Genomic DNA, 14,995 nt, shown 5'->3' with positions numbered 1-14,995 from the left:
AGCTTTATAAACACTGTGGCTACAAGAGCAGGTCAGAGGCTAGAAATCATGTGATGAGTAACTCACCACCTGCTTCCCCAAAGCCTGTCCACCATTTCCAAGGCACAGGTCAGGAATATGACGGAATACTCGCCTCTTGCCTGCATGAGTGCAACTCCCGTCAAACTCAAGAAGCTTGACACTGTCCAGGAAAAAGCAGCCTGTTGGATTGGCACCACATCCGCAAACATTCACTCCCTCAACCGCCGACGCACAGTAACAGCAGTGTGTACTATCTACAAGATGCACTGCAGGAATTTACCAAGGCTCCTTCAACAGCACCTTCCTAACCCATGACTACTGCCAGCTAGAAGGACAAGGGCAGATACATGGGAACACCACCACCTGGAAGTTCCCCTCCAAGCCACTCACCATCCTGACTGGAAACCTATCACAGTTCCTTCACTGTCACTGGGTCAAAATCCTGGAACTCCCTTCCTGACAGCACTGGGTGTACCTACACCACCTGGACTGCAGTGGTTCAAGGGGCCTTGGTAAATTGATATCATGCATCTAAAAGATGATATAAACTGCTACCAATTTGTGCCACTGGGGGTGAATGATTTAAGGTGCTGGATGGGCTGATCATCAAGTGGGCCACTTTGACTCGGATGGTGTTGAGCTTCTTGAATGTTCTTGGTGCTGCGCTCATCTAAGCGAGTGGAGTGCATTCCAACACATTCCTGATTTGTGCCTTGCAGATGGAGGACATTCTCAAGGTTAACTAGGGATGGGCAATAAATGCTGGCCCAGCCACCGAAGCCCACATCCCGTGAGTGAATTTAAAAAAAGACCAAATCACAGGGTTGGAATTCTGTGATTAGTAGCTCCCCTTCTGACTCCCCAAAATCTGCCCTCCATTTGCAAGGCACAAATCAGGAGTGTGTTGGAATGCACTCCATTCGCTCAGATGAGCGCAGCACCACAACATTCAAGAAGCTCAACACCATCCGAGTCAAAGTGGCCCACTTGATGATCACCCCATCCAGCGCCTTAAATCATTCACACCCAGTGGCACACATTGGTAGCAGTTTATATCATCAATAAGATGCATGATATCAATTTGCCAAGGCCCCTTCAACAGTACCTTCCAAACCTGCAATCTCTACCTCCCAGAATGACATGAGCAGTAAATGCATGGGAACACCACCACCTGCAATTTCCCTTCCAAGTCTCTCACTATTCTGACTTGGAACTATATCACTGTTTTTCACTTTTGGGTCAAAATCTGGGATTAGATGAATAGCATTGTGGGTGTATCCACACCACATGGACTGCAGCAGTTCAAGAAGGGCAATAATAGTTGACATTGCCAACGGCACTCAACATGCAAAGAATTAATTTAAAAGAATGCGTGTGTGTGTGCGTGTTTGTGCCTTGATATAATAAAATGACCCTGGGCACTTCACGTGAGCATTATCAAACAAAATTTGACACTGAGCTACGTAAGGAAACACTACGACGGATGACCAAAGATTTGGTCAAAAAGGTATGTTTGCAGGAACATCTTGAGGGAGGAAAGAGACAGAGAATTTTTGGCAGCTGTGGCTTCAGCTCCCCATGTTGGGAAGAATTAAAATCGAGGCGCTGCAGTGATCTTGGAGGGCTCTAGGGCTGGGGAGTTAGAGGTAGGGAGGGATGAAGCCATGGCGGAATTTGAAAACCACCATGATTTTAAAATAGAGGTGTTGCTGAACTAGGAGCCAATGTATGTCAAGAAACATCAGTAATAGGTGAACAGACTTAATGTGAGTTAGGATACAGTTTTGAATGAGCTCAAATTTATGTAGGGGGTGGGGGGGGGTGTAATATTGGAGACTAGCCAGGAGAAAATTGGAATAGGCAAATCTAAAAGTAGCTAAGGCATGGATGAGGATTTCAGAAGCACATCAACTCAAGTGGGGAGTTGGGTGCTGTTACAGAAGTGGAAGTTGGCAATCTTGGTGATGGCGCGGATATATGTTCAGAAGCTCATCTTGGAGTTGAATACAACACAGGCTGCAAACAATCTGGTTCAGCCTTAATTGCTAGAAAAGGGATAGAGTTGGTGGCTAGGGAATTGAGTTTGTTCTGGATACCTAAGACAATGGAGTCAATCTTCCAAATGTTGGAGGAAATGTTTGCTCATTCAATACTTCATGTTGGACAAACAGCTTGACAAATTGGAGTTAGTGAAAGATCAAGAGGTGATGGTGAGTTGGAGCTGGGAGTTATCGGTACAAGCGTGAAACCTGATGTGTTTTCAGATAATTCTGCCGAGGGAAAGCATGTACATGAGGAGAAATGGAACGGGGCCAAGGATTGATCTTTGGGGAGCTCCAAAAGCAACTGCTGAAGTGGAAAGATAAGCCATAGCAGATGATTCTTTGGCTATAACTGGATGATGAGAATTTAATCAGATGAGGGCAGCCCTACCTGGATAGATGATGGGGCGACATTGGTTACAGAGAGGTCTAGAAGGCTGCATGTATATATTACCACTTTGACAAAGCTAGCAACCTTTGCTTTTTTTGTAAAGATTGCTATTTCATTTTTGCAGTTAAAACAGATTTGTTCCATTGCTAAAATGCTAGTAGCTAGTTTGAATCCTCCTGTTACTTATGTAATTTGACAAATGATGAATGTAATAAATTCCTGTCTTATACCAAGATGAGGGTTGATGCATTCAGTAGACTTTTGGGTTGAATTTAAAATAACTTGATTTCAGATTAAAATGGCATAGCTTTATGCTTGCTATCATGTAATTCAGAAAGTTATACTTGTATTCCATTTTAACATTTCTCGTTTTTCATTTCCAATATTCAGAAAGAGAATTGAGTCTTTTCAGTACTTTTAGTTTTGATATAATGGCTTGTCTGTTAATATTTTAAGTCATGATACACATTAAGGTATTTGCTATATAAAATTAATTTGTTTTATATTTTTATATTAACTTTATCAATTTGATTTTTTAATTTTTTAATGGTTTATATTGATACGAAGAATAGAAACTATAATGACGATGAACCTCCTTTCAGTGAAATCTTCACAATAGCTGCCAGTTTAAAGGCTTGAAGCAGCACTGTATTCCAATAAAAGTTTTTATTAAAGATTGCATTATTGAAAGATTTAAAACCTAAGCCTCTTGGGATTAAAGCAGCCGACAATCATGAATAAAAGCACCTTCGGCTGATTGCGGTCCCGGACTGTGTGGACATTTGTTGCTGTTGTTTCTTTCTGGAAAATCGTAGCATTGCATAAAAAATCAACTAATTGAACTGTGTTCTAACTGCATTAAAAAGAATAACTCTTTCACCTCTTGGATTTGGGGGCATGGTAGAGATGGAATCACCTTTGTTAACAACAGTCTTGAACTGCAGTTTGTGTTAAATGTAATTGGCAAATCATCTCAACTTGTCTGAATGTGGTTATTTTAAGCTTGTGCCTAAGTATTTTTGACCCTTCATGATTCTAAGACTTTTTTATTTTGACTTAAATATTTACAAAGATGATGCAATACTTTGACAAGTGCGTGAGATTTATTTTAACTATTTAGTATATTAAAATTTTCCCTATAATTTGCTGTCCTCCCGCAAAGCAGTTTCAGGCAATGTGTGAATCTTGTTTTTGTACTGCTGCCCAATTTAATATCTTTATGGTCATATCTTGTGTGTTCCTGGCATGCTTCTGGAGATATTTAAGTATTAATGATATGTACCTAAGACATGAAAGGGATCATAAACTATGTAAATCAACCTTTTTTTTTGCTCGTTTAAAAATGGACTTTGCTGAACCTAAGGATGGCTGCTGCAGGTCACATGATTCACCAGATTGACCACAGTTTGTGGAAATTTCAAACAGCAGTTACAAGGACAAAAGAGTTCTACCCTTATCCTTGTGGAATCTCGTACCTCATTGTAAGAATGCATTATAATCTACAAAACTAGAAGACTAGCAGACAAGTTGTCTCCCAGACTGGGCTATGACAAAGGGAGAGCCATTGAAACTCATTGTACCGGCAGAGGAACTAAACGTCGCCATCTATCTCCTAAAATAAATAACAGATCTTAAGCAGAAGCACATAAATTGCTTGTTAAGCTGCAAGTAACTCATTAACGGACAACATCATATCCAAACTTCTAGCCTTTGGACAGCTTTTAATATTACATTTCCGGCTCACACAGCAGTCTGCCAATTTCACCCCAACCTGCAAACATCTGACAGCGGGACTCCAGGCTGACCAAGCAGCCTGCAACAAACCCCCTTCAAAGTCTGTTTATTCGGAAGCCTACTGGCCACCGCCTGCCAAGCAGACCAAGTCTCTGAATATCAACCTCATCCCATTGCATTGCCATAATCTTTAAAGGAATTTGGCACTTATGCCCCCAGCCAGGAATCTGCCTGAATTGGAACTTGTGAGTGAACCCTTTCAGATTTGGATTTTCAGGACTCTGGGAAACACGTGCACTGATATCTATTTCTGTGGTTCTTTTTAACTGTTAAGTTATTCATTATTGTAAAATCCCTCTTTCCTATCTCACTGCATACGCACGTGTGTATGAAGTTATGAGCAGCCCCCCCTGGGTTTGAATGTAGGAATAAATTAAACTTCTGATGTAACCCTAAGAGAGTTTGCTGTGAGTCACTTGAAAATAAAATGACTACTGTTACGACTGGGATGGGAGGAGTGCACAGTTTGTCTAGCCCCACTACTCTACAGATCGCACCATTCATGTAAATGTTTAATTGACTCACCAAAATGGCTATTTATTTACCTTGGCTGCTCTTCGACCCTGAATCAAAGGGACTTTAACCAGGCTTCTTTCAATAAACTCAGAATGATTGATTTATTATAAATCAGAACTTTTTTAAACAAGTTGCAAGAACTGGTTAACACACAATTTGTAATCTGGAAGCGTAACTGTCTATCCCTTTGGAAAAAACCGTAGCATGCACAAGCATGCACGCAAGCACAAGACCAACAAATAGTCTCTGCAGCGATTGGCAGTTAAAGAAAAGTTTTATGAATAGGATAAAGTTCGCAGGGTTTTGGTGCTCCCTCGTGTGAAGACAGATCATTAATCCCAGTAGATGTCTGGAGGTTCTCACCAATGGAGCTTCAGTGTGAAGGAGAATAGAGTCAGATCAATCCTTGGGACCTCCCCCTTGTCTCAGCCTCTTGGGTTTCCAAATACATTCAACCTTAACTGAGATGAGGGTTCCTAGCTGGACACTGATAACCACACTGCATTTCAGGCAAGACAAAGACAGTGCAAGCTCAGCAGCTTTCCCCTTCTCAGTTTATTCCCAACTGAGTTCAAAAGAAAAAACTTCAAAACATAAAACTCATATCAGTCAGGTCCTTTCCAGTAAGTTACTAGGACCTTTGCCTTTAAAACAGTTTTTCCCCCCCAGAAATTAAAATATTTGCAGTTCAAATAAGCTAATAGCTCTCCTCCTCAAGTGCCATGCTGGCCATTTAGCTGCAGTCATGTGATTTCTTGGGACAGGTTTGCTTGCTCACATTCCAAGGTGAACTTATGACCTTATTAAGAAGAAAAACCAAGTCAGTTCCGAAGTGTCCAAATAATGCAATGCCCTTCTAAATTTCAAAAGTAAAGATCTTGAAGATTTGGTTCTAAAACTACACAAACTAAGGTTTTTTGGAAGACGCGCCACAGCCTATTTTTAAACAAAAAACATTTCTGCTTACACACGGACTGTGAGAAGATAAAGGAGTTAAGTTTTGTCCCTCCTGTCCATAAAAATTAAGAACTTGAAAAGGTTACTTTCAAGTATGTTCACTGTCAGTCATTTGGCTTATAAGTGGAACAAATATGTTGCAATTAATGTCACATTTAAAATTTGGGAAATAGGAATGGAGTGCATTTAAATTTCAAAACTTCACATTTCTAGTATTGAACAAAGAACAAAGAAAAGTACAACACAGGAACAGGTCCTTGGCCCTCCAAGCCTGCGCTGATCATATTGCCCGTCAGCTAAAACATTTTGCACTTCCGGGGTCCGTATCCCTCTATTCCCATCCTATTCATGTATTTGTCAAGCTGCCTCTTAAACACCACTATCATACCTGCTTCCACCACCTCCTCTGGCAGCGAATTCCAGACACTCTCTACCCTCTGCGTAAAAAAACTTGCCCCGCACATCTCCTCTATTGTTTTCTCCTCTCACCTTAAATCTACGTCCCCTAGTAATTGACTCTTCCACTCTGGGAAAAAGCTTCTGACTATCTACTTTGTCCATGCCACTCATAATTTTGTAAACTTCTATCAAGTCGCCCCTCAATCTCCGTTGCTCTAGTGAGAACAATCCGAGTTTCTTCAACCTCTCCTCATAGCTAATAACCTCCAGACCAGGCAGCATCCTGGTAAACCTCCTCTGCACCCTCTCCAACGCCTCCATATCCTTCTGGTAATTTTGAGGTTCATAATAAATTTTCAAAATACATGTTTTCTAAAGCAAAATGCAGAAATTACACAAGTGAGGAGGGCACTCAGTTGGGCACATGGCTCCGCCACCCTGTGTTGACTCAATGTTATTACAATTACACAGCTCTTCCTTGAGGCATTACCCTGCCCGGTTGATGCTCTGTACCTGCAAAGTTGAAAAATGAGCCTTTTTTTGAGCTTCCAGGGAGCTTTCAGGCCAATCCACATTCAGCAACCTGCTCTAAAAATTCTGCTCACATTTTGACAGCTGTGACAAATTCCACCACAGCAGCTGAGACAACCCACAACATTCTAAAATAAAGGTTAATTTGCCTATCTTCCCATGTTAACAGACCCTTTAAAAATTTTCAGGATCTAGATCTGCATTTTTGCCCAAACTATTCAGTTCTTTCTTGGGCCTTACCCTATCTGTGCACCAAGTTTCTTTGAAATCCATCCATTAGCCTTTGAGATATATTGTTTACAGGTGAACAGACTAACAAATGGGCGAAAGCATTACCTCCGCCCATTTTCAGTGGTGGAGATAATGATACAAATTTCCTTTGATTAATTCCACTTCAGACTGCAATCTATCATAGAATTATAAAAATTACTCAAAAGTACAACACATTGGGAGCAACTGATCGATTTTGACTTGTTCTATGCACACATCATCAGGTTGTCTGTTTTTAAAAATATATTTATTATCTGGATATGGTTGATATAAGGCCAGCATTTTATTGGCCATCTCTAGTTACCTTGAGAAGCTGGTGGTGCTCACTTTATTTTGAGCCACTTGTAATTTAATACTTTTTTCACAGTGTAAATATATCACTTTGAATTGAGGTTGGATCAATTCAATCCAAAAGTATTATGGCTATGAAATAGTATGGTATTTTGCAGTAAAATTTTTATTCCAATTAATTGATTCTTTCATTCTCTTTCTCCACTCCCCCTCCACTCCCTTCCGAGTTTATAATGCTGGTATTGTCAAAATTATTAAGATGCTCCTTTTATGAAACAAGAGGCTAAACTTGACTTTAATGCCAATGTTGATCGTGGATTTAAACTCAAATGGGAAATTTCTTAAAAGGGGGCAGGGTGGGTGCATGTGCATTCTTTATAAAAAATAAAATTTAGATTAGTACTGTATTCAAAGCTGCGGTGTTCTCTGGTGATTCCAGTTGTTGTGCTAAACGGCTGTTTTTACTGTTACTAAAGAATTGCAACTTACTGACTTATGTGGAGTTATTAGTTCTCTTCACAAATATAGTGTGCGTGACGTACCTCTGAACATTTCCTCCAAAAGTAAAGATGTCATGAAATGATTGAGTATACTGCCCCAAACAGCCTTTCTTTTGCTTCAAGGGCACCATAATATTTGACTGGAATGTTCGTAAAACACTAAATGATCATTGTTCAATGCCCCTTTATCCTCCCTAAATGTCTCCCTTCACATAAAGTCCTCAAACTATATTCGTGGCCACCCTGTGACCTTGACGTGTCACATGGCTTCAGTACTGCATAGTTCCAATCACGGATAAGACCATCTCTGGTCACTTCCTTTTATCTCTTGCCACTCATATCCCCCTTCCATGCCCCAACCCTACCTCCTTCTGTATCCCATTCTTGGAAAAAGCAACCCCCAATTGATTTACAACACCTTCTTCAAAATCCCAATCACCTGTACTTTGGCCCTCTGTTTGCCACAACATTCCTGCAAATAGTGATTTACTGAACCATGCTTTCACCTCCACCTTTGTCCTAGCCCTCAATAAAACTATTACTCTCTTTCTGACCCTAGCCATTTCCCCTGGTTTGACCCTCATCTCAGCTCACTTAAATCCAAGTATATTTGAAAGGATATGGTGCACATCTCACTTAATCATCCACCTGTGTTTCAAGTGGTCTGACTGGACCACTTGAAACACAACCCGGGTCCTACCCTTATTTGCTAAAACTGCTCACTATTCCTGGATCACCCTGAAATGCAAAGGTGTAACCCCTGGCTTATTTTCTGAACGGCGGACTGTCATCTTAAACTCCTCTCCCCTGTCTTCTGCACACTTGCCTCCAACAAGTGGAAGGAGTTCATGGACTAGTTTATCATAAGGATTGAGACTATCTGTCCATCTGGCTCTGCTGTTTCCCTCTCTTCTACTAGCCTGCCTAGCCAAACTACCTTTAATACTACTCCTTGTGCTAGCCTTGAAGTTGTATCTGCCTCTAGTTTCTCTCCTGTCTCCCCTCATGCCCTCTGAGCTCATCCTGTTCATGAGACCCACAACCTGTTTCCCCGACCCTGATTCCACCAAACTACTGATCACCCAGCTGCCTCTCCTGGCCCTCACGTTAGCTGATATTGTAAATGGCTCTCTCTATTCAATTGTTGCCCCATTCCCCCTTAAATCTGCAGTCAGCACCCCTCTCCTCAAAACAACACCCTTTACCCCTTCATCTTTGCAGACTCATGTCTCATCTCCAATCTCCTTTTCCTCTCAAGTCCTTGAACATGTTGCCTCTCAAGTCCTTTCACACCTTTCATTCCTGCAACTCTACCAAAATAGCTCTTAACAAATGACATCCTGTGTCCCTTTACAAATTTAAACCTTGCATCCTTTGATCACGGTTGACCATAGCATTGTCCTCCACTGCCAGCTGGATGAGACTACACTCACATGAATACATTCTTCTATCTAATCGTATTCAGAGAATCACTTGCAATGGCTTCTTTTACTGTTACCAACAGTGTGCCCTAAAGATCAATCCTCGGACTCCCTCCTATTTGTCACCTGCCTGTTGCTCCTTTGCGACATCACCTGAAGCCTTGCATTAGTTTTCACTTGGACGTTGACGGCGCCCAGCTTTACCTCACCACCACCTCTCTTGACTCCTCCACTGTTGTGAAGTTATCAAACTCTTTATCCGGCATCCAGCACTGGATGAACAGAACTTCCCACCAATTAAATATTGGTAAGCCTGAAGCCATTGTTTTCAGTACCCGCTCCAAGCTTTGCTCCCTAAATGTCAACTTCATCCATCTCCCTGATAATAGTCAGAGCTTTTAAGCCAGTCTGTTCACAATCTTGGGGTCATCTTTGATCCTGAGATGAGCTTTCAATCTTATAGTCATGTCATCTCTGAGACTGCCGATTTCTACCTCTGACGTAGCTCGACTTTGCCCTTGCCTCAGCTCATCTGCTCTTGAAACCAAACAAGAACCAATAGGGCTCTTGTTACCCCTAGACTTGACTTATTCCAACACATTCCTGACTGGTCTCCTACATTCTACTCACCGTTAACTTGAGGTAATCCAAAACTTTTGCTGTCTGTGTTTAACTCGCAGCAAATCCCGTCCCCTTATTGCCCGTGTGCATGCTGACCTACATTAGCTCCCAGGCAAGCAAACGGTTCTTGATTTTAAAATTCTCATCGTTGTTTTCAGATATCTGCAGCCCTCTAATTCTGCCCTTTTGTGCATTCCTGACCATAACTGATGCATTATTGGGAGCTGTGCCTTCGTTTGTCTGGGCCCCAAACTCTGGAATTCCCTCCCTACTCTCTGCCTCTCGACTGCATTTTCCCATTTTATGGACACTCATTAAAACCTACCTCTTTGACTAAACTTCTCGTCATCTGACCTAATATCTGCTTTGCAGCTCAGTGTCAAACTTTGTTTTATAATGCTCTTCTGGAGCACCTTGAGGCGTTTCATTACGTTAAAGGCTTTATAAATGTAAGTTTTTAAAATTACAACTGAATTTGGTATACTAATATATTGTCTAATGTTTTTAAATCTTAGATATCAGCTATTCTCAACTTGTTTCTTTACTACACCCATTACCACACTCTCTTATTGGCGGTTGCATCCCGAAACCTTTTGTTATTTAAACTCTGCTGCCCTCTACCCTATCAGAGACCTTCCCTTTCATACTTCCTGCCCCCTTGCCCCCCACCTCCTGGCACCCCCTTCCCACTGGCTTTAAAACTCCGAGATTTATTCTTCAGTTCTGATGAAAGGTCATCATTGTTAACATGATTTCTCTCCATAGACGCCTGACGTGTTGAGCATTTTCAGCATCTTTTGTTTTAATTTTTGATTTCCAGCAACTGCACTATTTTGCTTTTGTAGCTGCTATTCTGTATTGATTGCATATATGAATTCAGATGTTATGCGTTTGTTTAATATGTCACATTGGTGGTTATTGATGTTATACTTCAAGTCAGTGTTTTCTGGAATTGCTGGACATTTGATGATCGGCAAAGGAGTACTCGCGGTCTGTGAAAGCATAATCACTACCTGAGTACATGAGTGAAGCCAAGTGGCAGCAGAGTCAAAGAAGCATGGTGGAGAAATCTGATGGAAGCCATACCATAAATATATTGTCCAAAATGGAACTGAGGAATGAGAAGAATGGCTTGGTAACTGATAGCCAGCAACCAGGAGAGACACCATGAAGCTGTTAATGGATTTTAACAAATGCCTGAAAGATTTTCTTCATTGCAGCCTGTTTGTCATTTACAATGCATATCCACAGCTTAGGTTCAAGAAATAGCCTTTTCTCGGGACAGGAACCTTCAGTTGCAAAATAATATCTTCCCTTGAATGCTGTGCTAGACACAGTTAAAATGATGAAATCTGCATGTTCTTTAGGAACCACACATGAATGTCTCTCTTGCAAGTGTCCAGCGTACCATTTTGCTTAACTCCTTGGCCACTGGCATGTGTGTAAACGGAGCACTTGCACACCTGAATTTCCCAGAACTCTAGGTCTTGCCTTCAGATTTAAGGAAGATGTCCTGAATAAATATGTATTTATTGAATAAGGCATGGGGCAAAATTGAAAGGTAATTTCTTTGCATTTCTCTTCTACAGGCAGCAAGCTTTGTTCCACGTTTTAGCTGCTTATTCCATGTATAACACGGTATGTTTTTTTGTAGTCAGTATTTTAAACAGTTTTCAAAGCTGGTTGTTACCTTTCTAGTTTATATTGTCTTTCTGTTAGATTGTAAATGTGAAAACTTTTCAAAATGAAAGCTATTAAGGACGGCTTTCAAAATGCACAATTCCAACAAAGTATTGGTTGGAATTCTTGAAAGGAGGGGTGGTGTCAGGCAGGGGGCAATTGAGTGTGAAGGATACTTGAAGGAAAATCTAGGAGAATTTTTTGTTTATTCATTATGTTACCCCTTTTTGAAAAAATTCACAGTGCCAGGAGAATATTTATTGTGGGCATAAAATTCATCAATTGCTCTTCAGTAATCATACATCAAAACGTGTCACTAATGGTTGTTTTGTAGAGTGAAGATGAGATAAAATCTTCAGGAGTTCGATCTGCTTCATCCAATAGCTTTGTAGAAGTTCACTGACTACATTATTACAAACTACTGAGAGCACAGAAATATGCTATTCAGCCTTCCAGATCCATGTCAGTGTTTATACTCTGCATGAGTCTGCCCCCACCCATCCCCCTCATCTGACTCTGACACACCCTACTAATCTCTTGATCATGTGCTGAAATGGCTTTCCCTTAAATGCATGTCGGCTATTTTTCTCAGCTAGTCCATGTGAGGGGTCTTGCATATCCTAACTGCTGTCCGAATTGCAGGGTTTCTCTCCTGAACTCCCTGGTCTATCTATTAGTGACTGTCGTATATTTATGGCCTCAATTCTGATCTCTTCTGCAAATGGAAACAATGGCTCTATGTCTACCCTATCAAAGCCTTTCATAATTTTGAACACTTATCGGTTCACCCCATCTATTTTCTATGGAAAGGGCCCCAGCCTGATCAATCTTTCCTAATAGGTATAATCTCCCGGTTCTGTTATCATTTTAATTAAAAAAAATTTTGCACCTTCTCTAGTGTTTAAATCCTTGTTTATAATATAGAGGCCAGAACTGTTCAAAATGTTATCTAACCAAAGTTCTACACAAGTTTAACCTAACTTCTTTGCTTTACAATTCTGTTCCTCCTCAATGAACCCAGTGCTTTTTTGTTCTTTTTGGCCTTATTAACCTCTGAAGCTACTTTGTGATTTGTGTATCGGTACTCCACCCCCCACCTGTTCCTCTCCTCCATCTCGATAGATTTTACCTGAGGAGTTTGTGGCCTCTATGTTCTTCCTACCAAAATGTTTTGCCTCACATTCTTCTATTTTGAAGTCCATTTGCAATTACATGCCCATTCTGCAAGTTTATTAATGGCCCAGAACTTCTAATTTCCGGGGGTGGGGGTTGTACCCGGGAGAAACCCCAGACGTCCCTACGGAAGGACTGCATGACAATTTCTCAGGAAGCATAAGCTTCTGACGGGCAATTACCCTGCACTGAGAATGACCGGAAACAATTTAGAATGGAGGACCCCCCACCCCACTGCCAGCACCCTGACTCCCCCGGCCCCAACTACCCCATCCCGGACCATCTGATCCCTCACCCACCTCAACTACCCACCCCGACTACCCTCCCAACCCCACCCCAGGGTGTCCGAACCACCTGACCTGACCAATCTAACCCCTCACCCACCTAGCTTCTCAAAGTGGGTGGGACCTTTAGTTTACTTGGTTTATGGCAGCTAGAGTCGCAAAAAGGGAGCATTGCTTCACTTCCCCCAACGATGCTGCCCTGCACTGGGAGGAGTCCAGAGCTGGTGCGCTGCACATTTCTCAGCAGGCCTGGGTCAGAAGTCCTTGTGGGAAATGTGCAGCTCCACACTAAGGTAAGTAAAAAGAAGCAGAGTGGAAACCCTGACTGCATTTGCCACTCCATGGAAGTTCTGGCCTAATGTCTTGCAGTATTTTGTTACAGTCCTCCCATGTATTACACCCTGCATTTTGTTCTCATGTGTAAATTTCAAAATTGTGCTTCTGATTTATGAGTCTAAATTATTTATCTACATGGTGAAAAGCAATGATCCCAGCACCAGTCCTTGTGGAATGCTACTTCCACCATTTGCCAGTCTTAGTAACTAATTTTAACCCCTACTCTCAGCTGTTTTGTAGCTGACTTGCGATTCATTCTGCTCCTTGTCCCCTGATTCCACATGTTCTGACCTGGTCATGAGTCCATTATATGGTACCTTATCAAAGGCTTTTTGGAAATCCAAATATGTTATGTCTACTGTGCTACTTGTGTTACATTTTCCTGTAAATTCAAACGCTTCAATAAGGTTGGTCAAGTTCAGTTTTCCCTTTTGGAATGCATGAAGACTGCTCTTGATTAGGTTTTCCATCTCTAGAAGTTTTTGTGTGATATCTTTGGTTAGGAATCCCATTGTTCTCCCCAACACAGAATATATATATGAATTATGTTAGCTGTCCCCCAATCTAATTCCACTGTTGCCTTTTCTAGTAACTTTTTATATATGTGTAACGATGCTTCTGGCATATTTTCTATCGCTGCTTTTAATATGTGTAGCTGCCATCCTCCGAACCAGGGATTTTATCAGTTTTAATTAGTTTATCAATTATCCCACCTCTTTCTATCTTGTGTGCCTTTATATCCTATTTGATTTACCCTTCTAACATTGTCTACCGTGTTAGCTTGCCTGGTAAATACCAAGGCAAAATAATTAATATTTCTGCCATTTTTCTATTATTACCTGCGAGTTTATTGTATGTATCCTTTAATGCCCTATCCCTGTCTTGGTATTTCTTTTGTTTGTACCTGTCAAATACTGTACTATTTCCTTTTTTATTCCTTAATAATTTCATTTTATAGTTTTGCTTTGCCTTCCTTTATTCTTTGATAATTCTTTGACATGTGGTACTAATTTGGTATCTCTTCAATGGTTAATTTTCACATCCTTTCTCTGCTGATAAAGAAAAATGCATGTATTTGCACTGCTACTTTGTTGCAGAGTTTCACATTTTGACAGCCATTAACACTTCTGCTATGGGTGTTATGTCGACTGCAGAAATAGGTTTAAACAAACTGCTGCATTTTCTGAAGGTCTGTGATTTCAATACAAATTAGATTTGGAAAGGAAGTTGACAGCTGTTCTTTTTACATTAGGTTCTTTTTGCTAATGTTTATATTTGGTAAACCATTAATAAGAATTAATGTCGTTTGGTAGTATGAAACTTGAGTATTGCTGAAATAAGAGATATATCTAAGTTTTTTTATCTTGCATCCACCAGGACACTGAAAGAATATCAATATAAGGGGAAAACAACAGTTTATACAGTATGTGAAGAGAGTTTTGATTGGTTGGCAATTGGAGTTGCCACCAGTGGTGGTGACTGATAGTTAACTGCCAAGCATTGTTTGAAATTTAAACCAGGCAACTTGACCCTGATTGGCCAAGGCATCACCCTGAGCAATGAGTCGGCAAATGGCTGTCACTTATTTTGTTTAGCTGCAACAGGTGCAATGTGTGTACATGTTCTTTCTGTCTGCAAAGAACAAGGTCCTGTTTATTAATACATGTAGCCTCCAGTGCACACACATGTGCCTCACTGTGAGCCTGACTGGCAATGCTAAATTGGTTGTCAGCGTAATTCTTAGCACACTGAGGATTATTTAACAAAT

General features: G+C 40.9%; 1 protein-coding gene across 3 annotated transcripts in view; it reads left to right on the top strand.

Annotated features, from left to right (window-relative positions):
- Positions 1–14,995, top strand: part of usp6nl (USP6 N-terminal like) — a 242,110-nt gene that overhangs the window by 176,041 nt on the left and 51,074 nt on the right. For all 3 annotated transcript variants that reach the window (XM_078553022.1, XM_078553020.1, XM_078553021.1), the window contains exon 9: positions 11,344–11,392. In XM_078553022.1, coding sequence (XP_078409148.1) covers positions 11,344–11,392 — 49 coding nt within the window. The remainder of the gene's footprint in view (positions 1–11,343; positions 11,393–14,995) is intronic.

Source organism: Cetorhinus maximus, chromosome 12, assembly GCF_964194155.1.
Source record: "Cetorhinus maximus chromosome 12, sCetMax3.hap1.1, whole genome shotgun sequence".
In the NCBI taxonomy this organism is placed as follows: Eukaryota; Metazoa; Chordata; class Chondrichthyes; order Lamniformes; family Cetorhinidae; genus Cetorhinus; species Cetorhinus maximus.
The sequence above is the reverse complement of the archived record's forward strand: the minus strand, read 5'-3'. Positions and strand labels throughout refer to the sequence as shown.